General features: G+C 44.7%; 1 protein-coding gene across 2 annotated transcripts in view; it reads right to left on the bottom strand.

Annotated features, from left to right (window-relative positions):
- LOC102565549 (putative short-chain dehydrogenase/reductase family 42E member 2) overlaps window positions 1-24,442 on the bottom strand; it is a 38,111-nt gene extending 13,669 nt beyond the window's left edge. Inside the window, exons 1-7 of one of the 2 annotated variants that reach the window (XM_059716451.1) lie at window positions 24,286-24,442; window positions 19,978-20,216; window positions 17,837-17,932; window positions 16,348-16,408; window positions 9,512-9,630; window positions 6,974-7,049; window positions 4,574-4,656 (exon numbers count right to left, since the gene is read on the bottom strand). In XM_059716451.1, the coding sequence (XP_059572434.1) occupies window positions 4,574-4,656; window positions 6,974-7,049; window positions 9,512-9,630; window positions 16,348-16,408; window positions 17,837-17,932; window positions 19,978-20,214 (672 nt within the window). In that variant the 5' untranslated portion in view covers window positions 20,215-20,216; window positions 24,286-24,442. Of the gene's footprint in view, window positions 1-4,573; window positions 4,657-6,973; window positions 7,050-9,511; window positions 9,631-16,347; window positions 16,409-17,836; window positions 17,933-19,977; window positions 20,217-24,096; window positions 24,192-24,285 lie in introns of those variants that run through there. The other variant, XM_006273694.3, reaches the window with a different exon arrangement.
- Window positions 24,443-27,271: the final 2,829 nt, after the last annotated feature.

Here is a 27,271-nt window from a genome sequence, read left to right as displayed (position 1 = left end):
ATGGCGGCGGTGAGCTTCTGCAGGTGGCTGCGGTGGTGTTGGCGAGGGGGAGCGGGGTGGCAAGCACTGATCAGCGGCCATCCGCAGGCACCACCAACAGCGATCAGCAACCACCCACAGATGCCACCGGCAGAAGCAAGGGGGAGCGGTGGTGAGCGATGACTGTCTGCAGGCGCCACTGGCAGCAGCTGTCAATCTCAAGGGGTACACGTACATCTGTGTGCACCCCCTGTGTTGCCAATGGATATCAAGTCCTACCCCTGAGGGTCTATCCATCACAGTATTCTTTCCCTGTTGCACTGCTCCCATCTGTATCTGGACTGTATCTTTTCCCCAAACTGGCTCTTTTCCACCTCCACCCTTTGCAACTGGGTTCACAATGTGTCACTCTCCTTGGTTTTACTTCTTGCTTCTGCCTCGAAGGATCGCATCTGGTCCTACAACACACCTTCCATCTGTTCTCTGACTTTCTCTATTTCTCTTGACATGACCTTTCCCCATCTCCTCTGACTGGATATGGCTTTGGACTAACTCTCTCCACATCTCTAGTTTTAATTGGAAGTATCACTGTTGCCCACTCTCCAGCTTGCCATGCAACTCCTCTACCTGATCCTCTTGATCCTGCAGTTGTTTCTGGATGGTCCCTATAAGGTGTTCTGATTCTTCAATCCAATGTGCAAAATCTGATTTATTTATTTATTTTCCACTGCCTGGGCTGCACCAGCTTTGGACAGGTTCAGCATCAACACCACCATCTCCTGCATCTTGTGCAACTTTTTTTCCTGTTTTCTACTCTTCTCAGCTTCGTCCAGGATGAGTTGTTCTAGCGCTTGAGTTTTGTCAACCTGCAATCAGACGTCTGACTTTTGGGCCCTCCTTCCTTCTCTCAAGATTGCAAACATAGTTCTAATACAGACACTTTTGCTTTGGCCTGCTTGTTTTTGGACCTCACCATTTCTAGCTCCCGTTGTAAGTGGGCCACTCTTTCCTCCACCTCATCTGCCTGCAACTGCCAGTTAGGGTCTCTTGCTCTAAAGCTTCCATAGTCTCTCTCTGCCATGTTGTTGTTGATTTTTTCCTGATCCTCTCTTCCTTTTATCCTCTCTCCACTGGGAAGAGGACCCCCCCCTGACCTGGGCCTGAAGTCTTTTTTTTTTTTTTTTTCCCCAGTTTCCTACAGCAGTATTTTTTTTTTTTTTACCTTCAGCTCCCTCTCCTGAGCTCTGGTACTGCTGGTTTATGATAAGACTCTCAGGGTTTCTATACTAGCCCAAGGGTTCACTCCCTTCCTCAGGGTCATGGCTTTCTTCCAATACACGCTCGGGGTCCCGAGGGTTGGCCATGAAGCCCCTGGAACTGTGCCAGCTTTGCCCCAAGGATGCCCTCTTGTCTTTCCTGCCACATCTTTATGGTAAAGTAATAAAGTGAGAGGCTGCCCACAGGCCTTCATATGGCCCCAGTATACTGAACCTCACAGGAACTTGCTGGTCATTGGGCCCTTTGCCAGACCTCACTCCAGTATTGTGCCACACGGGGCACCTCAAGCCTTATGGGCTGATCGTGTGGCTCCAAACCTCTCCTTTAGCACATACCCCATAACTTGCAAGTATTACATGGATGTTGTTCCTTCTGTTGGGGTCTAGGCCTACTGGACCTCATCCCCATTAATCTGGCTAGCCCAGGTTCACTGTGTTAGACCTGACTCCAAAGCACTAGCTAACTTGGTCTGTTCTGGTTATGGGGCCCCTGTCTGCTGCACCCCACCGATGCTAGGCCCCCTGGCCCCTGTGTTTGCTGTGCACCTCCTGGCACCAGGCCCTCTGGTCCCTGTCTCTGCTGCATCCCTCTGGCACTGGGCTCTCTGGCCCTTGTTCAGTTGTACTCATAGTAGTTTAACAGAAGCTAGGGTCAGGAGGGACCTGAACAGATCATCTAGCCTGACCCCCTGCCACAGGCAGGAATGAATGCTGGGTTCACAAGACCCCAGACAGGTGATCATCCAACCTCCTCTTGAATTTGCCCAAGGTAGGGGCAAAGACCACTTCCATGGGAAGATGGTTCCAGATTTTGGCCACCCTAATTGTAAAATATTGCTTTCTGATCTCTAACCTAAACCTATTCTCCATCAGCTTATTACCATTGTTCCTTGTCACCCCAGGTGGTGCTGGGGAGAAAAGGGCTCTGCCTATTTGCTGTTGATCTCCCCTGATGAGCTTGTAGGCAGCCACCAGGTCCCCCTTCAGCCTCCTCTTGCTGAGGCTGACCAGGTTCAGGTCTGAGGGCTAATGAAGCCTCCAAAAGCTCCCCTTACAGCCTCATCCCAAACCTGTGGTACAAACAATAAAACAAACATAAGCCCCTGGGCTATAACATAACAATAACCAAAAGAGACTGTGCTCTGCCCCTTTAAGAATGCAAACTTCTCACCTCGTATAGCATGCCTCCTAGCCCTGGGTACCTTTTATGAGGTCCTGGAGCCTTACTAATCTTGCAGGCAGTAGAACAGGCCACCAAAGGTCCCTGAGTAGCTTCCTTGTGCAGGAGCTCCTTCCCCTGGCTATTGCCAGAGAACTAACCCCTGCCAACCCCAGCCTTGGGCTTATATGTGCTCAGGCCTTTGCCTCCTTCTGGTCAGCTGACTGTCTGCAGATGCTGGCTAATTAGATTAGCCTGTTGCTCAGGTAACCCACAGCTGTGATGCACTGCCTAGCTTGCACAGCCCCCTGGCTATGCTGCTCCTGTCCTTAAAGGAGCAGGCACAACTTAGTGCCCTGTGACATCCATGAAAAACACAAAATTGCAATTCCAGTAGTTCCCTACTCCCTAGATGTAGATCTACTCTTTGTTCCCTGGAGGGAGGTACACTGGAGTGGGATTTAGCTGAGCATTGTGAATCGGAGGGGGGGGGGGGGGAAAAAACGGGACGATGACACATGACTTCAAACAGCCAATAGGAAAGAGGAATGGAATGTTTGTAAAACACTGCCTCTCTTCCAGATTTAGATGCCTACCTCCCCTCTTGAGTTAGGTGCCTATGTGAGATTGAGATTTGCAACTTGAATCATGCATCTAGACTTAGATTTAGACCTAACACATTCCTTCATGTAAAGGCAACTCTTTTAAGATGTGTCAGGGTTCACCTTTTATATAGTAGCCTAGTGACAGAATTATGGATTCTAGGGCCCCCTTCTCCTAAGGGTGTTCAGACTCACATGTCCTACCTCCCAGGACACTGTCCTTATGGCCAGCAAACGCTAGGGTGGGTGGCTTGAGAGCTCCCAACACTCCTCCTATGGAAGCTGGGCTGCTGTGTAGAAAGGACTGCAAGATTCATGGGCATGACAGAGTAAGCAAGATGGGAGCATAACTCCCAGCCCCTGCCTGAGAGGGAGGGAGAAGTCCTGAGTTTTGACTCCAGTTTCAAATGGTGTTTATGTATTTGATCTGATGGCTCTAGTGCACAATGCATAAAGAACGTGGGAACAGAGTTCAGAAGTCCCTTCTGTCATAAGAATGCCTTCCTCACTGGGTGAGAGTCAGGTTCCCTCTTGCATACTGAATGTTGTACTTCTTTCTATACAGTGAAACAGCTTGAACAGGAGGACAGGAGAGAACCTTCATCCCAACAGTTTCTAGGCTGATTTGGGCACTTTTCTAGGAAGTCAAAGCTGTGGGTTTGAACTTCTGGAAGCTGCAGAGAGCTTAGAACGCAGATCTTCCATTCCCTGGGTAACAGCTGTGATTCCTAGGCCTTTAAGAGTCACATCCATTGTTCCAGGGGTTTAGGTTGTAGCCGTGTTGGTCTAAGGGTATAGGCAGACAAGGTTCCTTGGGTGAATTTGATATCTTTTATTAGACCAACCCAAATGGTTGGAGAATAGTTATTAAGCAAGCTTTCGGGTTCAAAAACCCTTCGTCAGGCTAAGGACGCTGCAGCAGTTGCTGCGTGCTCTTCCTGGATGGAATGAAAAGTAAACAAGCCAGGGGCTGGGCTGGGGAGTCAGCAACTGAATGCTTGGCTCAGTTAAATTTGCAGAATCTCTAGTAACACACTTGAACTTCAGACACCTAAGTAGGTTTTTACCAGAAGCTAAGTCACCAAAGATACCTTGGGAGCATAATGCAGTTAGGTGGGGTTTCTAGGTATCACTCTTGGAGCCTTGTCACCCTAAAGACATGTTAACCGGACTTAAAATACTGGCATCCAAGTGTTCAAGTGATAAAACATGCTAAGTGCCATTATAACATAGCAATGTTAGGACTTTTCCATATCATATTACCTAACACGTGTTAAGCTAACATCCAACTGCTCCATGAAGGTAATATGATCAGGAGGCTCCAGTGCAGTGTGGAAGCTGGGAAAGACAAATCAGTCCTCCTACTGTACTGGAGTGGGTTCAAGACCAAATTCTACCTAAATCCTATTCTAGGCACCTGCATACCTTTATGAATCTCACTCCAATGCCTTGATCTGTAATCAGGATACTGGTTTGTACATTTAATTTTTAGATGGAAAAATAGTACAGGTATAACTTCTTATAATATACTCTGGATCAGATTATACAATACATACTGCTGTTCGTGGCAGGTGTCTTTCCTCTTCCGGTCCATAGATGCCAGGTGGGCGAATAACACATGTATGGAGCTTATCCCCTCCTAGGAGATCAAATTAAAAGGTTTTCTTACTACATGAGAGGTATCACATATATATTATTTGTATTTGTATATTTGGGAAGCATAAGGACAAATAGGCTAGCTATTCTGTGAGAAACTCTCTTTGAAGGAAGGTGTTTTCATCCTCCTTTAAAAATTAATTTCATTGTTGTGAAAATTGCTGCCTTTACTTTGAAGGATGAAAACAGAATGGAGAAGGTACTAGCAAAGACTTCCTCAACAATATGCTTTGTCCCAATTTGGAGATATTTACTTAGATTTATAAAATAAATTAGACTGTAAGGAGTAATAAGGCCTATCCACAGGTGTGAGAAACAGAACACTGAACATCCCAGATTAGCTATAGCTATTCCTCCACTGATTACAGCTTCACATAGGGATAGATAAAGCAGCTAGCTTCCAAATTAGTTTTGACTTTTCAGGTCAAAACTAATATTTTAAACTCCTCATGCAAATAATAGGTAACCAATATGCTCTACAAAGAACAGGTGTAATATGCTTTCTGTATGAAACTATTAAATAATACCCTCTGCATTAGCTTATTACAAAGTTTCAGCTTCTGTTTCCATGTACAGTACATTATTATGCATTGCTGGGGCTCAACGACACATTATCAGCGAGATATGCATGAGAAAGAGACAAAGGATCAGACCTTTCTTCCAAAGTTCAGCACGAACAAACAATTCAGGGTGGCAACTGCTATCTAGGCACTCAAGATTTAGAAACTAGCATGAACCAGAAATTGTAAAATCTAAGTAACAAGCAATGGCTCTCTTGGAAATCTGTAAATTTGGGGGGATTTGTGAGGATGAGGCTAGTGGTCAGATGTGAAGTCTCCAGAAGTCTATAAGGAAACTCAGTGGGATAACTAGTCTAAGAAAGAATAATGAACATTGGGAAGGAAGAAAGGAGCAAATCCTATTCTTATTGTCAAATTAACCATAACTTATAATTAACTTAGTTTAAATTTTCTGAATCTTTTGTTATCCCTTTTTATCATTTGTGTATGGTCCCTTATCTGTCTGAATACTCATACATAGAAATTAAACACATTTATTGAGAGAAGAAAAACACCATATGGCACTTGTATACGTGAGGGGCGTCTAGTTCCCTTAAATTGAAATGGTGGGTTTTTAATTGTAATTTAGGGGCTCCTGTCACTGTGATGGAACAGTGGTGGCCCGATGTCACTTCACCCCTCCTTGCTGCGGGCAGGCTCTGCTTGAAGAGAGAAGACGACAAAAAAAAAAAAAAAGCAGTGAGGGGCCCGATTCTTTTTTTTTTCCCCCCCGCCTCACAGAGCCTGCCTCTCCCATGGCTGGGGGGGTGAGCTGCTGGCAGCTCTGGATCTTCCCTTCATGGTGGTAGAACCCCCCCGCCCGGGGCAGCACCCACTTATTAGCACCCCATCTAAGCAGCCCCGGGGGGGGGGGGGCACTGCCCTTGTGGAGGGAAGGTCCAGGACCACCCACAGCTCAGAGCTTGCTGGCAGCTCATCCCCGCCTGTGGGAGAGGCAGGCAGCCCCCACAAAGGGGAAAAATAAAAAAGGATCGGGCTCGGCACTTTTTTCCCCCCCAGAGGAGCCTGCCTAAGTGAGCTGCTGCCAAGTCCTGCAGCCCCTGGGCTGTGAATGGGCCTGATGCTTTCTTCTGTGGTGGCAGCAGCACCCCCTTGGACTGCCTGGGCAGGGTGGTAACTGGGCAGCACCTGACCTAATCTAATGGTGCATGGGGTGCTGGAAGACCAGGCATGCTCAGGGAAGCTCGGGCATGGCGGGCTTCCAGTGCCCTGTGAACTATCCCTGCCACCTGGGACTGCCTAGGAATGGGCTGGCTTGCCCCTGGGGCAGTGTGGGAAGGTGGCAGGAGGTCAGCTAGGTGTACTGGCTGCCAGAGAAGGAGGTGGGGGCTGTGCATGGGGTGCTGGAAGCCCACCAAGCCTAAACTTCTGTGAGCCCACCTGGGCTTCCAGCATCCCGTGCACCATCCCCACCACCTTCACTGGCCGCCAGACATGTACATGGTTTTTGGTTTTTTGTTGTTTTTATCCACAATGGGACAATTTTCCCTGATCAAACTAAAATACATCTGAGATAGTTTAAGTTGCCATACTCAAATACATTTGAACACAAAAAGAAATTGTGCATGTGTACATGGGGATACCATTATGTTAGACAAATGATGATTTCTTTTCACTTTGTCACGTGCACATGGTCCCACCATCACGTGTACAAGTGCCCATACTGTTTATAGTTTGAAGTGCATTAATGACAGTAGAAAATTAATACTGTAAGCATACCTTTTAATGGGATTCCATTAGCAGCAAGTATCATTTGGTCTGCTATTGCTTTGGTTCTAGAATAATGATCAACATGCTAAAAAGAAAATGCAAATGTAATGAACTGTTTAATTATATCACTTTTCACTAAGCGAAGGTAAACTGGAGTATTCCCAGGTTACTCTAATCTACATCTGATCTAGTTAGAGCAGCGATTCTCAAGCAGGATGCTGCAAGAGTCTTTTAATGATGCTGCCTTGCACCTACTGCCCGTGCTGTCACCAAAGCAACCTGTCTTGCCATGCTTCTGTTTCCAGGACATGTTGTGAGGAGCTGAACTGGGATGTGGCCTAAACAGCCTGATAGGAGGTTAGACAAGATACAGTGCTTCTCCTGCCTCTGCTGTGTTCAGCCAAGATATAGCAGCACTTCTTCAGACTCCAGTTCTGATTCCCTCAGCTAGGGATTAGGCCCTTGACCTCCCAGCTCACTGGGCAACCTGTGGAGTCAAACACCAGTTAGACTGCCAGGCAGGCAAAGACTAGGTGGCACTTGCCCTAAGAAGCAACAGGGTTGCACTTAAAAGCGGATTTTTAAATCTAGTGCTTTAAGAATTGACACTTGGTTAATTAATAGCAGAAAGGCTTGCATTAATAACTACCAACAAGGTACAAAACTAAGTGACAGAAAAAGACTCTTTCCCAAGTGTAGCTAAAGCAGGAAAGGAAACTACATATACACTTCAATTGAACTAGCAACTAAAGAAGACAAAAGACTAAATATACATTTAAAGCAAAACCTGTGAATAGAGGAAAAATGTCCCGTAAGGGACACCCTCACGTTTCTCAAACCAGCCATCCAATATCTAAGGTGTTACAAATGTCTCAATCATTCAATGAATGTTTGGAGTTTTGCAAATAGACCATAACTGGTACAAGCTATTGCAAATTTGCCCCATTGATAAACAAATACCCAAAGACAGGTCCAGTAGCATAGCAATGCCTCTAGGTGTCCTGATTTGACTGCTCACGGCCGATCACATTTAATTTCTGAGCAAGTCAATAGCTGCAAGAAACATAAGTCTTCACACCTAGACAAATCCAAAAACAGGAGTAAGGCAACTTAACAATTGTAATATGATGGTCATCCTTTTCCTCCCCGTTTTGTTTAGATTTTAACTAGCTAACCATCAAGGAAAAATGCGTTGAAACTATAAATTCTTAAAGCACTAGGTTTAAAAACCCACTTAACTGCAACAGCGGAGCCTCCCTGGGTTCCACCCAGAGCAGCGGGCACTGGCTCATGCCCCTCTCCTGGGGCTCTCTGTGCCCACTCTGGGGCCTTCTCGGTAAAGCCGCCCCCCTCCGGGGGCCTTCTGTGCCCACTCTGGAACTTCTCGGTCAAGCCACCTGTCTCTCGGGCCCACCGCACTGCTACCCCCTTTCTCCGGGGCTCACCGCACTGCTACCCCCTCTCTCCGGGGTTTACCACAATGCTACGCCCTTCCTCAGGGGCTCACCACGCCCGCACTGGGGATTCTCAGTAGTACCCCCTCTCTGGTGCTCGCCACGCCCGCACTGGGGCTTCTCAACCTTCCCTCTCTGGGGCTGGGGTCTATGCACCCTGTACGCCGCGCCCTTACTGGCGCTGGGGTCCCCATGCCGCTGCGGGTTCCCTATAAGGATGCTGCGCCCTCACTGACGCTGGGGCCCCCACACCACTGTGGGTCCCTATAAAGCCTCCTCCAACCCCTGATAGCCTAACCCAAACCACCAGTGTAACAACAAAGCAAAACATAAGCCACCTGGCTACAACAACATTGCTCCGTCTCAGAGCTGCCATCCTTACTCAGCTGAAGCTGTACCTGCGGTCAGGCTGCTTCTCGCCTCTTTACTTCGAGAGCTCCTGCTTCTCTGGCTGCTGGCAGGGAACTGCTAGTCCAGCCTCAGCCCCTGGGCTTTATGAGGGCCAGGCCCTGCCCCTTCCGGTCAGCTGACCTCCTGGCAACCCACAGCTGTGCTCCTTATTCCCTGCCAGGGCTCTTTCCCTGGCAGTTTCCCCTCTCTAGGAGCAGGGCACCTCAGTGCTCTGTGACATTTTCCCAGCTTATTTAAAGTGTGCTTCCAGTCATATTATTTTTATGTATGGTAAATGCATTATTTTTTAAAATGGTGTGTCACTAAATTGAGAAAAGTAATGGTGGGGGTGCCTTGAGTCTAAAAGAGGCGGGAGTCAAGGAATTAGAACTGACAGCCCGTACAGTAAAGAATCTTCTCGTTGAAGTTCAAAGTCCACTTTTAACTTAAAATTATTTTTATTTTTTCCAAGACCCCAGATCTGCTTACGAGCATCTTTTTATTAAACATACTCCACCCGTGAAAATAATCTCACAACAGAGTTCTGGTAGCAAGAACAACATCTACGCAAAAATGGACCTATAGAAACAAACACTCTCCATATAAGTGCCTCTTAAGATGCAATAAATCCAATTTAATGAAGCTGAACAAAAATGCTTTTCTACAGATAAAGCTGACAAGATCAATTACATAGGAAAAGTACCTTTTCTAGTGGAAAATATGGTACTGTTTCCTCATCTCCTTCTTCAATGGGACTACCTCCAAACACCACATTCACTGTACTGGTATATACCAGCCTTGGAATACTTCTTTGCTTGCAAACTGTAATAATATACAAAATAATTTATTTGAAATAAAGAGAGAAGATTAGGAAAATAAATGAATTGACAATGAGAATTTTTTTATTAAAAGTAACTCCAGCATTTATAAAAAAGACAGCCTAACTTTTAGCATTATTAACACAATTTCCTTTCATTCAGATGGCATTTCCTCACCCCCAACATATGTCATAAAATGCTAGTCATGACTATGTGCTTTACAACCTGCATATACATAGGCTTGGCAGGATTCTAGTTGTATTGGTAAATATTCATAAATGTTGATTTCACCTCACACTCAGAGCTCAGCAAAAAATATTTCCATTGTTAATAATCAAAATTTGTAGAAAGGGGACATAAGAAAAATGATGGCTCATGGATTGTGTAATGAAAGGGACAGCAGTACAGAACCATGCTGACTGTAGGTTGAATTGCAACTCCCAGAAACCCCAGGGGACTGGGAACAAAGGAAAAAGAGGTGACAAAGTGGACAAGGAAGCTATGGGCAAGCAAAGCTGGGACTGATGGCAGTTCTGCCACACAGCAGCCCTACAGAAGCCCTACAGAAGCAAAGTTTGCCATTAATAAATTGTCTGCCCCTACACCCTTAATTTCGCACACTCCTGAAAATGTAAATTGTTAAAAATTGAAATAAAATGCTTAAAAATAAATATCAATATTATCCATCAAAACTATTTAAAAAAAAACTGAATTCTGCTAAGCCTACATATACATGATGTTCATATTACCACTAAATTGCAGTCAACAAATGGAGAAGAGAACTACTGAGGAGACACGTTGAAGAAACTCAAAAGCCATGCTGTATTTCAGAAACATCATACAAATTTAAATTTTGTGTTCGGGGTAAATGAAATAAATTGAAATACGCATTTCTGATGTGATCAAACAGAATTATAAATGTTCTTCTTTATCGGTGCGGTTATTAGTGTGGATAGCAACCCTTCTTGCCAAAGTCACTTTAGCCCAATCTTGAAGTTTCATAGATTCAAAGACGTTCAGGCTGGAAGGGACCTTGAAGATCATCAAGTCCAGCCCCCTGCCCCAGGGGCAGGAAGTCAGCTAGGGTCAGAGGATCCCAGCAAAATAAGCATCCAAACGTTTCTTGAAAGAGTCCAGGGTAGGTGCTTGCACCACTTCTGGAGGGAGTCTGTTCCAAGTCTTGGGGTCTCAGACAGTAAAGGAATTTTTTCTTGTGTCCAGCCTGAAATGGTCTTGGATGAGTTTATGACCATTGGTCCCTGTTTTACCTTGGGGTACTCTGGTGAACAGATGTTTCTCCAGATCCTGATGTACACCCCTTATGTACTTATAGGCAGTCACCAGGCCCCCCCTGAGCCTGTGCTTTTCCAGGCTGAAGAGTCCCATGGCTCTCAGCCTCTCTTCATAAGGCCTATTCTCTTGCCCTCTGATCATGCGTGTGGCTCCCTTCTGGACTCTCAAGCTTCTCGACATCCTTCTTGAATTGAGGAGCCGAGAACTAGATGCAGTACTTCAGCTGCAGCCTCCATTTGACAGCTGTGAGAGCACTGTTACTTTCAGCACATTTGGTCTGTGTTGTCACCTCCTTGCTTGTTCAGAAAAAACTCCATGGGTGTGTCCCCACGACCAGGAACATGTGTTCTCTGGGGACAAATAGCAGCAGCACATATTTGTGCTGCTGCTAGTTGACCCCAAGCATGCGCCCCCATGTGTACTTTGGCGCACAGCAGATTGCTCTGGGTGGGGTAGGAGAGACTGGGGACAGCACCTGGGCTGGCCCCAGCAGCCTTATCTGGGGTCCTGGGGCCTCCCAGTGCTGCAGCACCAGTAATCCAGAGCCTGGCTGGCAGCTGGAACATGGCTCTGGCCAGCCAGGCTCTGGTTTCAGGCAGCACATGCTGCAGCCATGTGTACGGCACCAATTTGTTTTGGCTTGCTTTTTTTGGTGCATTTTTTTTTACACCAGGATCTCTCGGTGTCAAACCCCCCCCTGCCATGCTGCTAATTAGCAGTATGATAAATGTGTACACATGTAGCGTGTGCAGTGTGGCGACACTGCAAACCACGCATGTGCACTTGTAGGGATGCACCCCATAAAGCTATTTCCAGTTCCATCTCATAAGGACTTAATTGTGATGGTAGCCAAAGCTGCCTTTTTAACTCTCAAAGGCAAAGGCTTCCTTCCTACTTCATCTTCCAAAATGTTATGAAGGACAGAGGCATCTTTCTGCCTCTTCTCTAGTTTTACAACAGAGAACATACAAAAGGTAGGTCAGGTTGGTACCTTAGAGACTGGGTGGTTTTGAAAGGCATGAGCTTTCATAGGCAACAGCCTACTTTGTCAGATGCTGAGAAAGACAAAACAGAATGAATCTAACCTTTCTCTTCCAAGCAGTTGTGAAGTGAGAATTTGGCTAAAATATGAGAGAGGAATAAAAACAGAAAAAAAAATAAGCCAAATGTGATTCAAATCTTATATCTTCTAAATCCAAACTGACTTTCCACTTTTAGATGCCAATATTCCATCTAGGCCTCGCATTCCCACACATAATTTTTGGTGTAGGAGTAGCAAATATCATGCAGGCACATGATGCCGATGGTATGTTGCCATAGTGTCTAAAAGTAACTGTGTGCTACTGGGATTGTGCAGTCCTAGTGCATACTGCACAGTCACTTAGTACTTGGTAAAATAAGTACTAAATCACTGCGCAGTACCAATTGCACAATCAGGGGCATGGGTAGATGCACCCACAGTGTACCGGGAAGGAAGAGCCCAAATCATAGAACAACTATGCTAATAAGAGTGACATTGCTTGTCTACCTATTATGCATACATAATCTATCCTACTTCAACAGTAAGTTTCATGCATGGTCTTACTACATGGTCTTACTGACTATGCATGTATAGCCTTACTGCAACAGTAAGAAGGAAGGCAGCTATCATGGTAGGGACTGTGAAAATAGTTACTACACTGCAAATATATGAGGAAAAATTCTGGCTATTGGCAAGGTATATCTTGATAAACCACAGCAAGCAGGGAGCCATAGGGTGTACGCAACTCTCTCAGACTTCTGTTCATTTTGAAACCCATGGACACATGGCCCGACAAGTTTTTTGTGGTTTCTGAGGTTGATCCTATTAAGGAATAAGGCAGGAAATATTTGGCATGCCTCCTTGGTACACGGTGATCTTCCTACCTCTTTATTTGTATTTTTTCTGCTTCTTGTAGAGACAATCAGCAGCAGAGCCTGGGATTCATACAGGTGACACAAAAATCAGTGCATAGTGAAGGAGTGTAGACAGAACTGCAGCTTCCTGCTGTAACTGCGAATGCCTTGCAGGAAGTGTTCTGAGTACAGTGAGCCCCTGGGACAAACAGAAGTTCACTGTTGGTTCCAGGGGGGAGGGGAATATACCTGCTGGCTGCAGCCTGCAGCTGATTTCCCCTAGAAATGGTCCTTGCTCTCTGTGAGGCTGCAAAGTTTTCAGAATGGGAGGGGGAAAATGGAGTGGAGGGAGCTCTTTCCAGAGGTTCCCCGGCCAATGCTGGAGGGTGCAGTGGGTGAACTGGAGGCTTCCCACCCCCACCTTGGGGAGGCTCCAATACACCTGCCCCACCCTCCAGTAGGGCCTGAAAAACTCCCAGACTGAACTCTCTCTGCTCCCTTTCCCCCCTAGCCTTCTGAAAACAGCAACAGGCTGGCAGGCAGTGCAAACAGAAGCTACAGAAGATGCTCTGTTTTGAAATGTTTTCATCTGACCTGCATGAGGGGTCAGATTTTCATCCGATTGGCCATTTTCTGAAGTTGTCTACAGCCATGCACTTGTGTTTGGCCACAGCTATAAACGACTTTATGTGGGCAGATCAGGCGAAAATTGTCATTTCTGTCTGAGCTGCTTGCCAGCATCAAGAGGACAGAAGCATAATAAAAGAATTCAGCTCTTGATATGTACGATACTTTGAAATGCTGTATCCGGAACCAACAGTACCAGAGAGAAGTCTATTGTCATTTTCCAGACAGCATTGTTAAAAGCCAAAATATACTGAAAAAAAGATCAAGTTTTGTTGGGTGTGAATTTTCCAGGGAACAGAAAGGAGAGGTCTAGTATTTTAGTAAAACAATATAACAATGTAGTTTAATAATATGTTTATTAAAATACTAAATAATAGCTTACTGTGCAATAACTCTTTGTACATACATGCTACCTTCCACTTGACATTGACTGCATAATAAATATAGTATATATTAGTATAATTTATCTCTCACAGCATTTCTGTGAGGAAGGAAAATAATACCATCTCCATTAGTTTTTTGAAGGTGTCATTAGCAGATGGACCAGGATGATCTAGTTGACATAATTATTTGGACTTCCAAAAAGCACTTGACAAGGACCTCACCAGAGGCTCTTAAATAAGTTTGATAGTCATGGGATTACAGGGAATGCCCACTTGTGGGTCGAAACTGACTTAAAAATAGAAAGCAAAGAGGGAGTGTAAATTGTCAGTGTTTAGGATAGGACAGCAAGATCTCCCAGGGATCTGTGTTGGGACCAGTTCTGTTTAAAGTATTCGTAAATGATCTGGAAAAGGGGGTGAGTGGTGAGGTGGCCAAATTTGCCAATAACAAAATCATTCAAAGTGGTAAAGACCAAGGTGGACTGTGAGGAACTACAGAAGGCTCTGGCATGATTGAGAAAACAGGCAACTAAATAGCGGATTAAATTCAATGGAGATAAGTGATTCACTTGCACAAGCATAACCCAAACTATACCTACACTGTGAAGGACTCTACATTAGCTGCTACCATATAGCAAAGAGTTCTGGGAGTCACTGTGGACAGCTTGCTAAAAACATCAGCTCAGTGCTCAGCAGTCATCAAAAAGCAAACAAAATATGAAGAAAGAAATTGTAAACAAAATGGAAAGAACCATCATGGTTTTTTATAAATCCATGGTCTGTCGACATCTCGAATACTGTGCCCAGTTCTGGTCCCCACACCTCAAGAAGGACAGAGAAGAACCAGAGAAGGGCAACAAGGATAATTAGTAGGTGTCTACTTAAATTGTGGAGAAACTAAACAATTTTTGTAGGTTGGTCATGGCATAAATAGCAAATCCTGAGGATATTTCCCGCGTGTGCTCTGGCAGCCCTGCCCCTCAGCGCTGAGTGACAGAGAGGCCCCAGCAGTCTGTTACCCTTCGTGCTACTTCGCCAACCAGCTCCTTCCCCTCTCCCTTATTTTAGTTTTTTAATTTATTTCGTGGACAATCCCGGATTCTGTGGTTTCCACAAAATTCACAGAATTGTGAATTGAGTAGACTCTTAATGGTTAGCAGTATGAAAAGCTTCCATATGAGGCAAGACTAAAGAGGCTAGGCCTGTTCAGTTTAGAAAAGAGATGCTTGAGGGGGAACATGATAAATGGCAAAGGGAGGGAAAGTAAATAGCCATTTATTATTTACTCTCTCTTGCAATACAAGGACAAGGGGTTGCAAAATGAAACTAGTAGGTAGTGAGTTTAAAACTAACAAAAGGAAGTTTTTTCATGCAGTGTGTAATTAAAGTATGGAACTCATGGGCACCAGAGGATGTGGAAGCTGATGGTTTAGTCCAGAGGTGGGCAAAATATGGCCTGAGGGCCAGATCCAGCCTGCCAACTGATTGGATCCGGCCCATGGGAGGGCACCCACCAGGTGAATGGATCCAGCCCACGGGTGGGCATCTGTGAAGTAAATGGATCTGGCCTGTGGGCAGGCAGCAGCTCTGAATCCAGCAGCCATGTGGTGTTGGGCAGCTGGCACTGCTTCTGGCATGCCAGGTGCTCCCTCTCTCTCTCTGGGCTGGGGCTGACACCAGCACAAAAGCAGAAGCATGAACCTGCCCACAGCTGTAGTATACTTGCTCCTTCTTCCCCCCAGTCTGGACCCAGCACCTGCTGGATGCACCCACAACTGCCCAAATGGAGAGGGTGTGTGTGCGTGTATGTGTGCTAAAGCTGTGGCCAGGTGGACTCCTGCCACAGCGGTATGGTGGGTGTGGGGTATGCTAAAGCTGCGGGCAGGTTCAGGCTTCCCTGTTGGTCACTGCCCTGGGAGGGAGGGATGGGAAAAAGAAGAGGGAGACAGGTGTGGCTGTTGACAGGTCACCAAAACCCATTAAGTGGCCCGCCACCCAAAAATGGTGGGGGGGAATGTATCTAAAGCTCATTTGACAAGCTTTAGTCAAAGTGCCTCATCCGCCATTTCTAATAACGGGGATGCTGATACACGAGATGCTCTGGGCGCTTTAATTAGAGTGGCTCTGAGAGCACTGGGGCATGGAAATTACAGCACATCAGAGCAGCCTCCCTGCTTGTATATAGGCACCAACAGCTACTCTAATTAAAGCTCCCTCCAGAGCACATGTATAAACGACCTTAGTGTTATCCATTATTTCATCCCAGTTGTTCAGACTACAAGACCTATGCAGAAGGTTCATTTTCAACATAAAATATAATAACAAATGTTTCCAGTATACTATAAGTGTTTTAAATTAGAGCCTCATTCTGCCACCCTTGTTTACGTAGATTAATTTCTTACTCTGCAAATAAGGATGAAAGCATTGCTTTTTGTCTCCTACGCTAAAGGTTTGATCCAAAGTTTACTGAAGTAAACAGAAATCTTTCTATTGATTAAACTGGGTTTGGATTTGGTCCAAAGAAAGAAAATCTCTATACATACCATCCATGATTACTTTTGTGCCACCAACATTTGTGGATTCAATCTTTTCTTTATGTTGTAGCTAAAAACAGAGTTTATAGAGTATCTGTAAATTTAACAATTTACATTCACCACATAACTGTTTTAATCCCCCAAAGTAAAACAGTCATGTCCACTTTGTTATTTAGTTCACTGTCCCCTGTCTTTCAAAGACAGAGCAATGTCCTGTAAACTCCCCTTTTATTTTTTATTGTGCTAACAATTCACAAATAAATTGATAAAAATAAAGCGAAAGTGAAAATGTTCCTGGAAATAGGTTGCAAGATCTTAATTTTCCGCCCTGCTCAAGCTAGGCTTGGCAAGACCATGGGAGAAAGAGGATGGATTTATGCCACCTACATGCCTTCCCATATTCTGAGGCTGGCCAAGTACCTATTTTACCACCAAAAAATTAGCCTTAGCTTTGATCAACCACTTATCTATGTATCTTAGTTAGGTTACGCTGGCCAGTCTCACAGTGGGAGGTAAAAACTTCTCAGGACTGGAGTCTTCAACAACTGCTGCTGAGCTATGGTTATACTTTTGGGCTAAGTAAAGGCAGTCAAAAAGCCCAAGGCTGAATTGATTCAATCTTCACAGGTTAGTCTAAACTGCATAGACTGAATCAATAAGCAAGTGAACAGACATTCACCTCTGATTCTGGAAATGAAGCCACGTGCCTGCAGTGGCTCAGACCAGAAGCCAGGGGGCTCTAGAGCATGCCTCTGCTTGGCTGGAGCAGACAGCCTGGGCCAAACCTGCCCACCCTGAGAGGGAGGGCTTGCAGGAAAGGTGCAAAGCATCTCGGGATGCTGGGGGACTGTAAGTTAAATTGAATCTGGCAGAGATCTGGGACAGAAGTTCAACAAACCAATTTAACCTAAATCAGTTAAATCTGATACTATATCCATCCAGGTTTTTCTTAAACCAGTTTTGGTCATTTTGGAAGTGGTTTAAGTGTGTGGAACTTCTGTTGTGTTATAGATCTGAACTGGTTTCTGATCACTTATGCCAGCTTGTGTGTATTTCTGTCCCTAGCCTTGAAGACTTGAGAGAAGGGAAGATATCTTCCTTTCCAAAGTCCTGGAGTCAGGCTGTCTATACATACTCCAAGATTATTATCTTGGTCTATGCATTGGGTTAACAATTTGGAGCTATTTAATAAATAGCTCCTTATTCTCTGCTTGGAATATTCAACCTTTATAAAAGAAACTTCCAATCAGTTCTGCCCAAATTTAATCTAATCACATTTATCAGAAGCTTAAATTAAATTTATTTTTGGATCCAAAATGTGTTTTTCACTAAAAAAACCTCCATAAAAACAAAAACTACGACTTGCACAACTACTTGAAAAAATGAACAAGAATGTGTTTTTTGATTAATTTTGTTATTTCACTCATTTCTATGTGCACAATATGCTGCTGCTCTTACAAGGGTTAAGGGAGAAAAACAATATGAAAATTGTACTCACTTGCTCCAGTCCTGACATTCCAAATGAAGCTGAATGAAAAACACAGTCAACCCCTTCACAAGCCTTGAACACTGCATCATAATCCCTCACATCACCCTATAGGAAAAGAAAAGAATTAATTTGAAAGGTGTCAGGAAGATATTTTATCAACTACTGTTACTAAGGAAAATCTAAAATATTCCTATAGTAGGATCGGAGTGTTGTTGTAGGTAATGATGGTCCAGGAAATATTAAAAGAACAAGGGTTTAATTGGTGATATCTTATACTGAAACAGCTGTATAGTTGGTAGAGATGTTTGTGCCCAAAAGCTTGTCTAACATCTCTACCAACTATACAGTTGGTCCAACAAATATATATTACAAAACGCTTGCTTCTTCCATAAAGTAACCCTGTCCTTCTCACAATGCTTGCTTGGGTTACTAATATTAAATAAGCTTTTACAAAACTGAATGACATAATCTATTTTAAAGACTTTTTAAGGATAAAACAAATATATATAGTTACAGCTTGTTGCAATGATACTGCATATTTTTTTGTTCTTCAAGCTGCATGTTAGCAAAACTTGTTTGATTTGAATGGCAGGGAGAATTCAGTGGTTTGTCATGCTGTCACTCAAAGATGAGAATTGTAAGCTACCCCATATTCATAATATTTCACTCATTAAATCCCAGATTTTACAATTATTAGAACACATATAAAATGTCCTTCTGTTCTCCTGCAAGTTTATTTTAAACATGTTTCAGTGGATGCATCTACTTGAGACACTTACTGATCATTAGCCTAATAACACTGCACAGTAGTGTGTCATGGCAAAAACTATGCTAATAGCCTAGTGCATAGTGTTATTAGGCTAATAAGCATGAAGCGTCACTAAACTGTGCACTGACAGTACTGTGCAAGTAACTCTCAGTACTGCACATTTAGTTAGGACTTTATTTAGCAAGTACTAAACTAGGGGCTTCTATACATGCGCAGAGAGCCTACTCCAACACCTTGGATTTCCAGTGCATTGGAGCGGACTTGAATAACTGAGTCTGCTGGAGCACGGAAATTACTACACTTGAGCAGAGTCTAGCGTCATGTGTATTAGTGTCCCGGCACTGAAAAATGGTGGCAGGGCACTTTAAACTAAAGCACGTTTGACGAGCTTGAGTTCAAAGCACCCCACCACCACTTTTCAGCATGGGGACACTGATACACATGATGCTCTGGGTGCTTTTAATTAGCATGGCTCTTGGAGCTCCACTAATTAAAGTGCCTCCCCCCCGGCCTTCTGGAGCATGCCAAAAACTCCCTAAATGTGCAGTATTTAAGGCACATTAATGAAATGTAGATGCACCCAGTGGGTAGCAACGCACTACAGCAATGTAGCATTGACTGGCACAAACCATGACATTACAACAATGTCACCGTAGCAACGTGCTCCTGTAATATAGCATACTGCTACAGCAACGTAGCTGGCGCAGCTTAAAATAACCGTGTGCTGCTGGCACAGCACAGTAATGGCTATTACTGTGCCGTCATTTAGTACTTCCTAAAGGACGGTACAGTAGCAACAGTGCTGTAGGGGCATGCATAGACATGCCCAATGAAATTGCCTGTTCATTTGACACAGTTCTGAGCTTCAGGCTAGCTGTACAGATAGATACCAAAACATGAAACGGTTAATAAGTGGTGAGTGGTAAAGTACAAACGTCAAATCTGATTCAATCTTCTGCCAGACAGTTGCTAGAATACTATCTTGGTCTGTGGGCATTTTTAATCTGACATTCCAGCTACCTGTGTAAAATTAGCTCTTTTAATTTTACAAATGGTTACACCAAAACAGAGATTGGTGAAGTGACTGGCCTAAAAGTCACATCGTATCTGCAGAGTCAGGACATAGACAAGCTGCAACTGTCAGCTCTTTATTCAAACCACTCTCTTGCTCCTTTCTGCTAGTAGGTCAGCTCCACTTAATTTATACCATTTGAGGTCTTTGGAAAGTGACATACATAGCAGCTGAAATCTTCTGAAGAGGTCCTTAATATTGCTTATAGCTATTCTGTTTATGGAACTGAGCGATTAAAATTGCTAAAGTACACAGAAATGTAACACTTATTTTAACATCACTGCTGTAGAAAATGAAACTTCATGATACCTGGAAAAACACGACTCCATTAGGAATTTTCCATTTAGGTTTCTGTACATCAAATAGAGTGACGGTGACCCCTGATTTGGCAAGAGCACACCCAAGACTATATCCAAAGTAGCCTCCACCTCCTGTCACCATGGCCTTTTTGCTTCTTTTAAGCACAGCTCCAACATGTCCATTCAGGCTGTAGTCAGATGGTTGTCTCCAGTTGGGCATTACCCCATTGCACTTATTTTGTACCATGTCTACAAAATGAGAGATGATTTTGAAAACATTTCCATAGTACTCTGAGATGGTGAGAGCTTCGCTAAGGTTTTGGTTAAAAAATACATTGATGAGAACATTGTTTTCCTTTATTATAATTTCTTCAGAACATATAAATATAAATCATATTACTAATTTCAAGATTTCTAAGTACAATGAGTAACGAATATGAATGCTCATTCCAAATTTTAGTCTTTTTTTTCTAATCGCAATTTGCATGTAATTTTTGTTTTATTTCTATCTGAAATAACAACATTCTGCAATCATAACACTGTCATTTGCAATGTATTGTTTATAAGTAAATTATTTTAGTGCTTTCTATCCTGGAAAGATTTACAAGCTTTACATAAATTGATATATTATGTATAGATATTAGCATAGCCTCCAAGAACGAAAAATGTATGAGTTTATATAACATCAAAACAAGGAATAAGAACATAAGAACTGCCATACTAGATCAGATCAAAGGTCCACCTTAGCCTAGTATCTTTTCTTGGACAATGGCAAGTAGCTGATACTTTAAAGCAGGGGTGTAAATTTCACTCAGTCCCCCAACATGGATTGGGGCCATGGGGCTTCTTGCAGGCTAGATCTGGATGTGGTAGCAATGACATAGGGATTAACGTAACTGTTGCTTGCCTCACCTCAAATTCCTGGCCCCTTTAGGAATGTCACGGGCCAGAAAACATGGCTCTGTGTGCTGGATCCAGCCTGTGGGCTGTAAATTTGACACCCCTGCTTTAAAAGAAGAGTACAAGAAACATGGCATAAGTAGGATCCCTCTTCATTTATAGCCTCCCGCTCATCAGCAGTCAGGTTTGGGATGTCCCGCGCCCAAGATATAGAACTGGTATAGAAAGGTATATATAGAAAATGCTCCAAACCACTAGTATGGATCACCTTTTCCCAGTTTCTGAGTTCATAACTGTAAACATCAAAAGTTGCTACCATGTGATGCCTATTTGGATACCTATACAATTGAATTTGTGGTCTCTACCCAGTTCCTAGTTGTTCTCATGCAAAACCATCCTTGTCAGCAGCCGTGTTTACTCTGTTCTGTAATAAAATCAACTTTATTCTGGAATAATCAGTCCTTCTTGCAAGTGCACCAACTATTCTTGAATAAAGATTTTTTTAGTCCAAAAGAGCATCCATATGAAGAGCCGCTTTAGAATGGTTACTGCAGAATAACTTGTTCCGCCATAGCTATGCCAGCTAATTTTTGGGGGTACACCGGATATGTCTTTGCTGTAGAATAATCCATTCAATTATTGGCTCTCATTGACCAGAATGCAAATCCAACCTGCTGCACTCCACTCTCAGTCTGTGTGACATCAGCTTTCACAGCGGCATCACTTGAGTTTACATCAATGTACAAGTGGGTTAAGTGAGAGGTGAATTACACCATTTCATGATTTTTTTATATATAAATATTGCCTCTGCTCTCCTGAACCTGGGAAAGAATGTCATTGATATTCAGGGTTTAGAGTGGATATTGCTTTACCTTGGTTCAAGCATTCATTACAGCAAACCAAAAGAATATGCAGCAGTTCAGAATGCTGTAACACCAGAGCCGGCCTTAGGGAAAATGGCACCCTGAATGAACTTGTATTTTGCTCTCCACCCCGCACACACCAGTGGTGCAGCTGCAGACAGAGGCAGGCAGGTAGGAATGTGGGGCACACTCCAGTGGGGCCCAGACTTCCCAGACCAGTTCCTCCTGAGCAGAGACTGGAGAGAGTTGCTGTAGCTGTACAGGCAGTACCTGTAGCTCTGCCTCCCTGCTGGACTGTGCCCCAAACCCTTGTTTGCCTGCCTCTGCCTGCAGCAGTGTCACTGACCTGTCAAGGCTGTGTGCTGCTGTGCATGCGTATATGTTTGGTGCCACCCAATGTGACTGACGTTGGCCACCCACATCATCTATCCCTAAATTCGGCTTTGTACTGTGCTGCAGACACATTTCCTCCTAAGCACATACACCACCATCCTACAGCAGGATCAAACTGGGAAGTTATAGGAGCATAGCATGGTGTCTCTATCAGCTAAGCACTCCTAAACCCAGGGAGATTAACAGCTGCCCATTTTGTCTGTACTGGCACAAAAAAGCACCAGAAAATCTAGTTTAGAGAACATATAGTTACAAACTGCCACTGCTTAGTTTTATTTTTATAACTTCTGTGTTCAGTATTACTTACCTTTTTTTTAAACTTCAGGCCCAACCAAGTGAATACCAGACTTCCCATTCTATTACACCAGTTTAACACCAAAATCATTTAATTGAGTTAAACAGAGCTACAATGGCATAAAGCTAACAGAGCAGAAAACCTGAGACCTGTAATTTTCTTTTATACTTTGAAACTCATTATAGAAATTTGCTGATATCTATACAATTTTAAAGTGACTCGCATTGCTAAATAGGAATTACATTTAAATTAGCAAGGAAAAGAACAAACCTCCTCTTCTCCTCTAAAGAAGAGGAAATAGAATGGTTATTACTGTCTCAAACACACCACCTTATAGCTTAAAACTGTAAAATGTTTTCCCTTCCACTAGTTAACCACAAGAACAAACTGAAAGCTGAGTGCAACAGGTTGGTTCCTATATTTGAAAAATGTAATTACTGACACCTGCCACTTACAACCCATTCTAGTCTTCTAGTCTAGTACACAATCTCCTGGGGAAAAGAAATACTTTTACCTGGAGAATGTTACATAAAATATCTTGAAAGAAAACCAAAACTGCCAGTACAAGGGAATTCATCAGTTTCGGACAGCATGAGAGTATTCTTGCTGAATTTTCAATGCGGTGTAAGAGTTCCAATCAGATAAGATTTAGTTCCGATACCTACTGTATATTTATAACTCTTTCTATTTCCTTCATTTTGTAGAGGCTTTTTGCAGGGTTTCATTCAAGCCTCATATGCATGCTCATGACTACATATGATAAAGTTCAACTATTGTAGGTGCATCCTTAGTAGGGCTGTGTGAAGCTTCGGTCCCTGATTCAATTTGGTGCAGTTTTGGTCTGATTTGGTGGCCAAATCTCTGAATCCAAATTGAATCAGAGGACACTTTAATCTCTCTGAATTGATTTGGAGAGATTCGGACATAGAGATGTCTTTAAATGTTTTTTTCTACAGACCCCTAGGTATCAGGGGCTCATGAATGCTGCGATGCTGGGGTACATGAAGTGTCCCATAGAAGCACGGGGGGCTCCCCAGTGTGCTCGGCAGGAGACCTGGAAGTGGACCAGAAGCACTTCCAGTTCACTTCCAGGTCTGCCAGGGAATGCGCAGGGGGGCCCCCCCCACACATCTCCCAGCTCAGTGACTGGTGCCTCCTGGGTCTGGGGGGGCACCTGGGGTCCCTCTGTGGCCAATTGCTGAGCCTGGGGGGACATGGGGCCCCTTCTGGCGTGCTCCCCAGCAGACCCAGAAGTGGACCGGAAATACTTCCGGTCCACTTCTGGGTTCGCTGCCAAGCATGTGGAGGGTCCCCCCGCACTCCTGTGGGACACTCCATGCACCCTTGCATTGCAGTGATCATGAGCCATGCCTGCTACCTCAAGGTATGTAGAAAAACCTTTTAAAGCTGTGTCTATGTCCGAATCACTGATTCTCCAAATCAGCATCGAATCTTCAGATTCGGATTTGGCTGAGTTGAATCAGGGACAGTGATCTGAATCAACTAACTGAATCACTGTCCCTGATTTGGGTCAAATTTGAATTGAATAGGGCCTGCTTCACACACCCCTAATCCTTAGCTACTCCACTACAACCTTGAGCAAAACTATGAAGTACCTTATTACACACAGTAACAGTCAAACATATATTCTTTTAATCAGCCAAAAAAGAGGTATTACCTTTGTCAGATGTTAGCAACTTTCCCCAGTCTTCGTTTCAAAGTGAATGAGACAAAACAAATCGTACTTTCTGGAAGATTATTAGCACAAGGATAGCAAACTTCCCCAGACAAGCATGGCAATTTTCCCAGATAAATTTATGTCCTATATATTGCCCCACTGTTTCACAAGCCAAAGGGAGGCGCTTACCTGAGGCTAGAGGATGGGCTGGAAATCAGGAAAGGGCTGGGCTCAGAGTGTGGGCAGTTCAACTCCCTTCCCAAAGGCAATTCAGAGTCTTGTTTCACCTTATTCCGTGAGCTGCACAAATGTTGACTGGTGTTAGTGCTAGCTTGGAATCTGGAGCAGTCACGCCCTTAGCCTAGGAGCCTTCTCTGACTGTCCCCGACCTGCACAGCTATGACTTGCCACCAGAGGCCTAGTGAGCAGGCCCAGGACTAGGAGCTGGAGCTATGAATTGCCACTAGAGGCTTGGTCAGCCAGGATACGCTTCTTACCTGCTCTTCAGGCAGGGGCGTGAGCATTGGTGATGCATAGGGGGTGCAGGAAGGTGCATGTGCACCCCCTACAAAAAAGCACCGCTGACACTGCCGGCAGCATCTGTGGGCAGACAGCAATCGCCTCTGGCCACTGCCAATGCTGCCAGCAGTGTCTGCGGGTGGTTGCTAACCCCTGGTTGACGCTCGCCACCCCGCTACTGCTGCCAACAGTGCTGACGGCATTTGTGGGGCTCCCCACTTACCACCGCCATACTCCTGCCACTGCCAGCACCACCCCATCCACTGGCAGCACGCATCATTCATGCATGTGAGAGATCCTGCAGTACTGGAGAACTTTCAATTTAGGTGGCACATCTGTGAGGAGTGGCCACGCTTTAATCCTGCACTGGAGTAGCATAACTTTAAGCTGCACAACTAGTGCTTAAAACCACGTTATGGTGTTAATACACAGACAATCCAGGGGTAAGAGCTCCAGAAGCCTCCCAAAATTGCCATGTAACAAGGATCTCAAATAGTTTCCTTCTAGCAGCCCTTTCTACAGAAAGAGTAATAAGATTAGCAGGTGTAGGAACATTAGAGATATATCTAGGCAGCATTAGTATACATTTACTATTTATCTCATTTCAATAATTAAATTGTACAAAATCATCCTGTGCTTACAAAGCTGTCTCTCTCTGCAGCTATTTTGAATGAGACAGAATAATGAATAATGCAATATTAAGAAATGTTTTGTCTCTTATAGAAAGTCTTTTTAAAAAGGAAAAGAAAGAACTTGAATCCTCACATGAGTGTCTCTCCCAACCAAATGAATGAGACTTTGGTAAATGTACTCCAATTTAATAGGCAGAAACCAAATGAAATCTTGCTTGGGTACTTGGATTTGCAACACAGTTTTTCATGCAGTGAATGTATAATGAAGAATAAATAAAAAACTCCTAGTGACAGTATCCTGTTTAAAAATTATTTTAAGATCTTTGAATTTGAATATCTGTTCTAGTAAGTGTATTCATACTTTCATCTTGACTTTTGCAGTCTTAGGACCTGTTAACACTTAAAAAGAAGCCAAAATTTAAGCAGATTATTTGTCCTATTAAGTAATGCGTGGGCATACAGGAAGGGTGGACAACTATTTGGGCTGGAGGGCCACTTAGGGGGTTTTGGTGAGCTGTCGTGGGCCAGGTCAGCACCCAGAACAGCTCATCAAAACCCTAAGTTGCTCTGCACCTGTGCTTGACCAGGCGGCTGGGTTGGGCCCACGGGTGAGCAGAAAGCGGCATTCAGGAATGAGATGGGTGCGTGTGGCTGGGGTCAGGGCTGTTGGGATTGCTGGGCAGTGACAGCATGGGGCTGCAGCCTGGGGCAAAGCTGTGATCTGCTCCCTGCACGCTGGTTCCACGGGCCCCCCTTTGGCCCTGGCCAGTCAGAATCCCGAGCCTCTTGCTCTGGGCATTCCTCGTGGTGGGCCCCTGGCCTTTTAAGCCCCATTTGGGTCCTGGCCCCAGCATGGACCAGTTGAGAGTACCTCAGGACAGATCTGAGCTGCCTGCCTGTATTCACCCTCACAACTCCACTGCAACCAGTAAGCCTCAGGCTTCTCAAAGATCTTACAAGTCTTGGCTTTCCCCAGTCAGGACTGTGTGCGCATGTGGTGGCTGGAGGTTATCAGGTGACCCTTACCCACCTTTCACCAGGGAGGTTCACAGTCCTGGCATTTCCTGGGGCTGCCACACCACCAGCAGTCCCACCAGGCCTCCCTAGCCTGGCAGGGTGCAGTTTTAGGTCATGCCCAAGACCTGGGGCCTCCTCCTTCCCCATACCCCAATCATACCTCCAAGTTCTTCCAGGCACAGGAGCTCAGCAGAGAGATGTTCTTCCCCAGCTGGTTGGTGATAAACTAAACTGTCACCTCTAGCTCTGAGAGCAGAGCATTAACTGGTTCTAGAAGCAAATAAAAAAAGCAAACAGGTGCGGAGTGAGGAGGGTGGCACTCATTCCATCTGCACGTGAAGCTTGGGGAACCCCAGCAGCAGGAGGTTCACCTTCAGGAACACCAGCTGCTCCACCAAACCAGGATTCAAGGAGGTGTGGTGGGGTGTCATAACATTACCAGCAATGCTGAACACCCTCTTGCTTGGAACACTGGTCAGTGGACAGGACAGGTGTTCCTGGGCAACCACGGCCAGATTCTGCCACACTTGGCTGCGGGTTGCCTAATAGGCCAAAGGGTCGCAGCACAGCAGCTCCAAGTCCTCGGCAAGATAGGTAGCCACCAAGGCCTCCACACTACCTGCCTGATGGTGGGGTCTGGTGCCTCTGGACCCCAACATTGAAGCCATGCCCTTGGCTCATATTGGCAGCAGCTGTGGTGGAAGAGATTGGCTTGTGGTTGGAGTGCTGGCACAGGAAAGTGGATCTCCCTCTTCCACGTCCCCCTGCCTCTGCCTCCCTGACTGTGTTCACTAGCACCTCCATCCAGCAATTGAGAGTTCTGCTGCTGCAGATGCTTCCCTTCACCTTTGGGTCGCACATGCCCTCCAGCACGTGGACCATACTGGACCGCAACGGACCCAGCCATTTTTTATGCCCTCCTTCAGCTGCTTCACCAGTGCCTGCACCTCTGGTGAAAGCAGCTTGATCCAGCCATGAACACTGATCCCTGGAACTTCTCCATTTGA

Source organism: Alligator mississippiensis, chromosome 13 (assembly GCF_030867095.1).
Source record: "Alligator mississippiensis isolate rAllMis1 chromosome 13, rAllMis1, whole genome shotgun sequence".
NCBI lineage: Eukaryota > Metazoa > Chordata > Crocodylia > Alligatoridae > Alligator > Alligator mississippiensis.
This window is presented reverse-complemented; position numbering and strand designations above follow the sequence as displayed.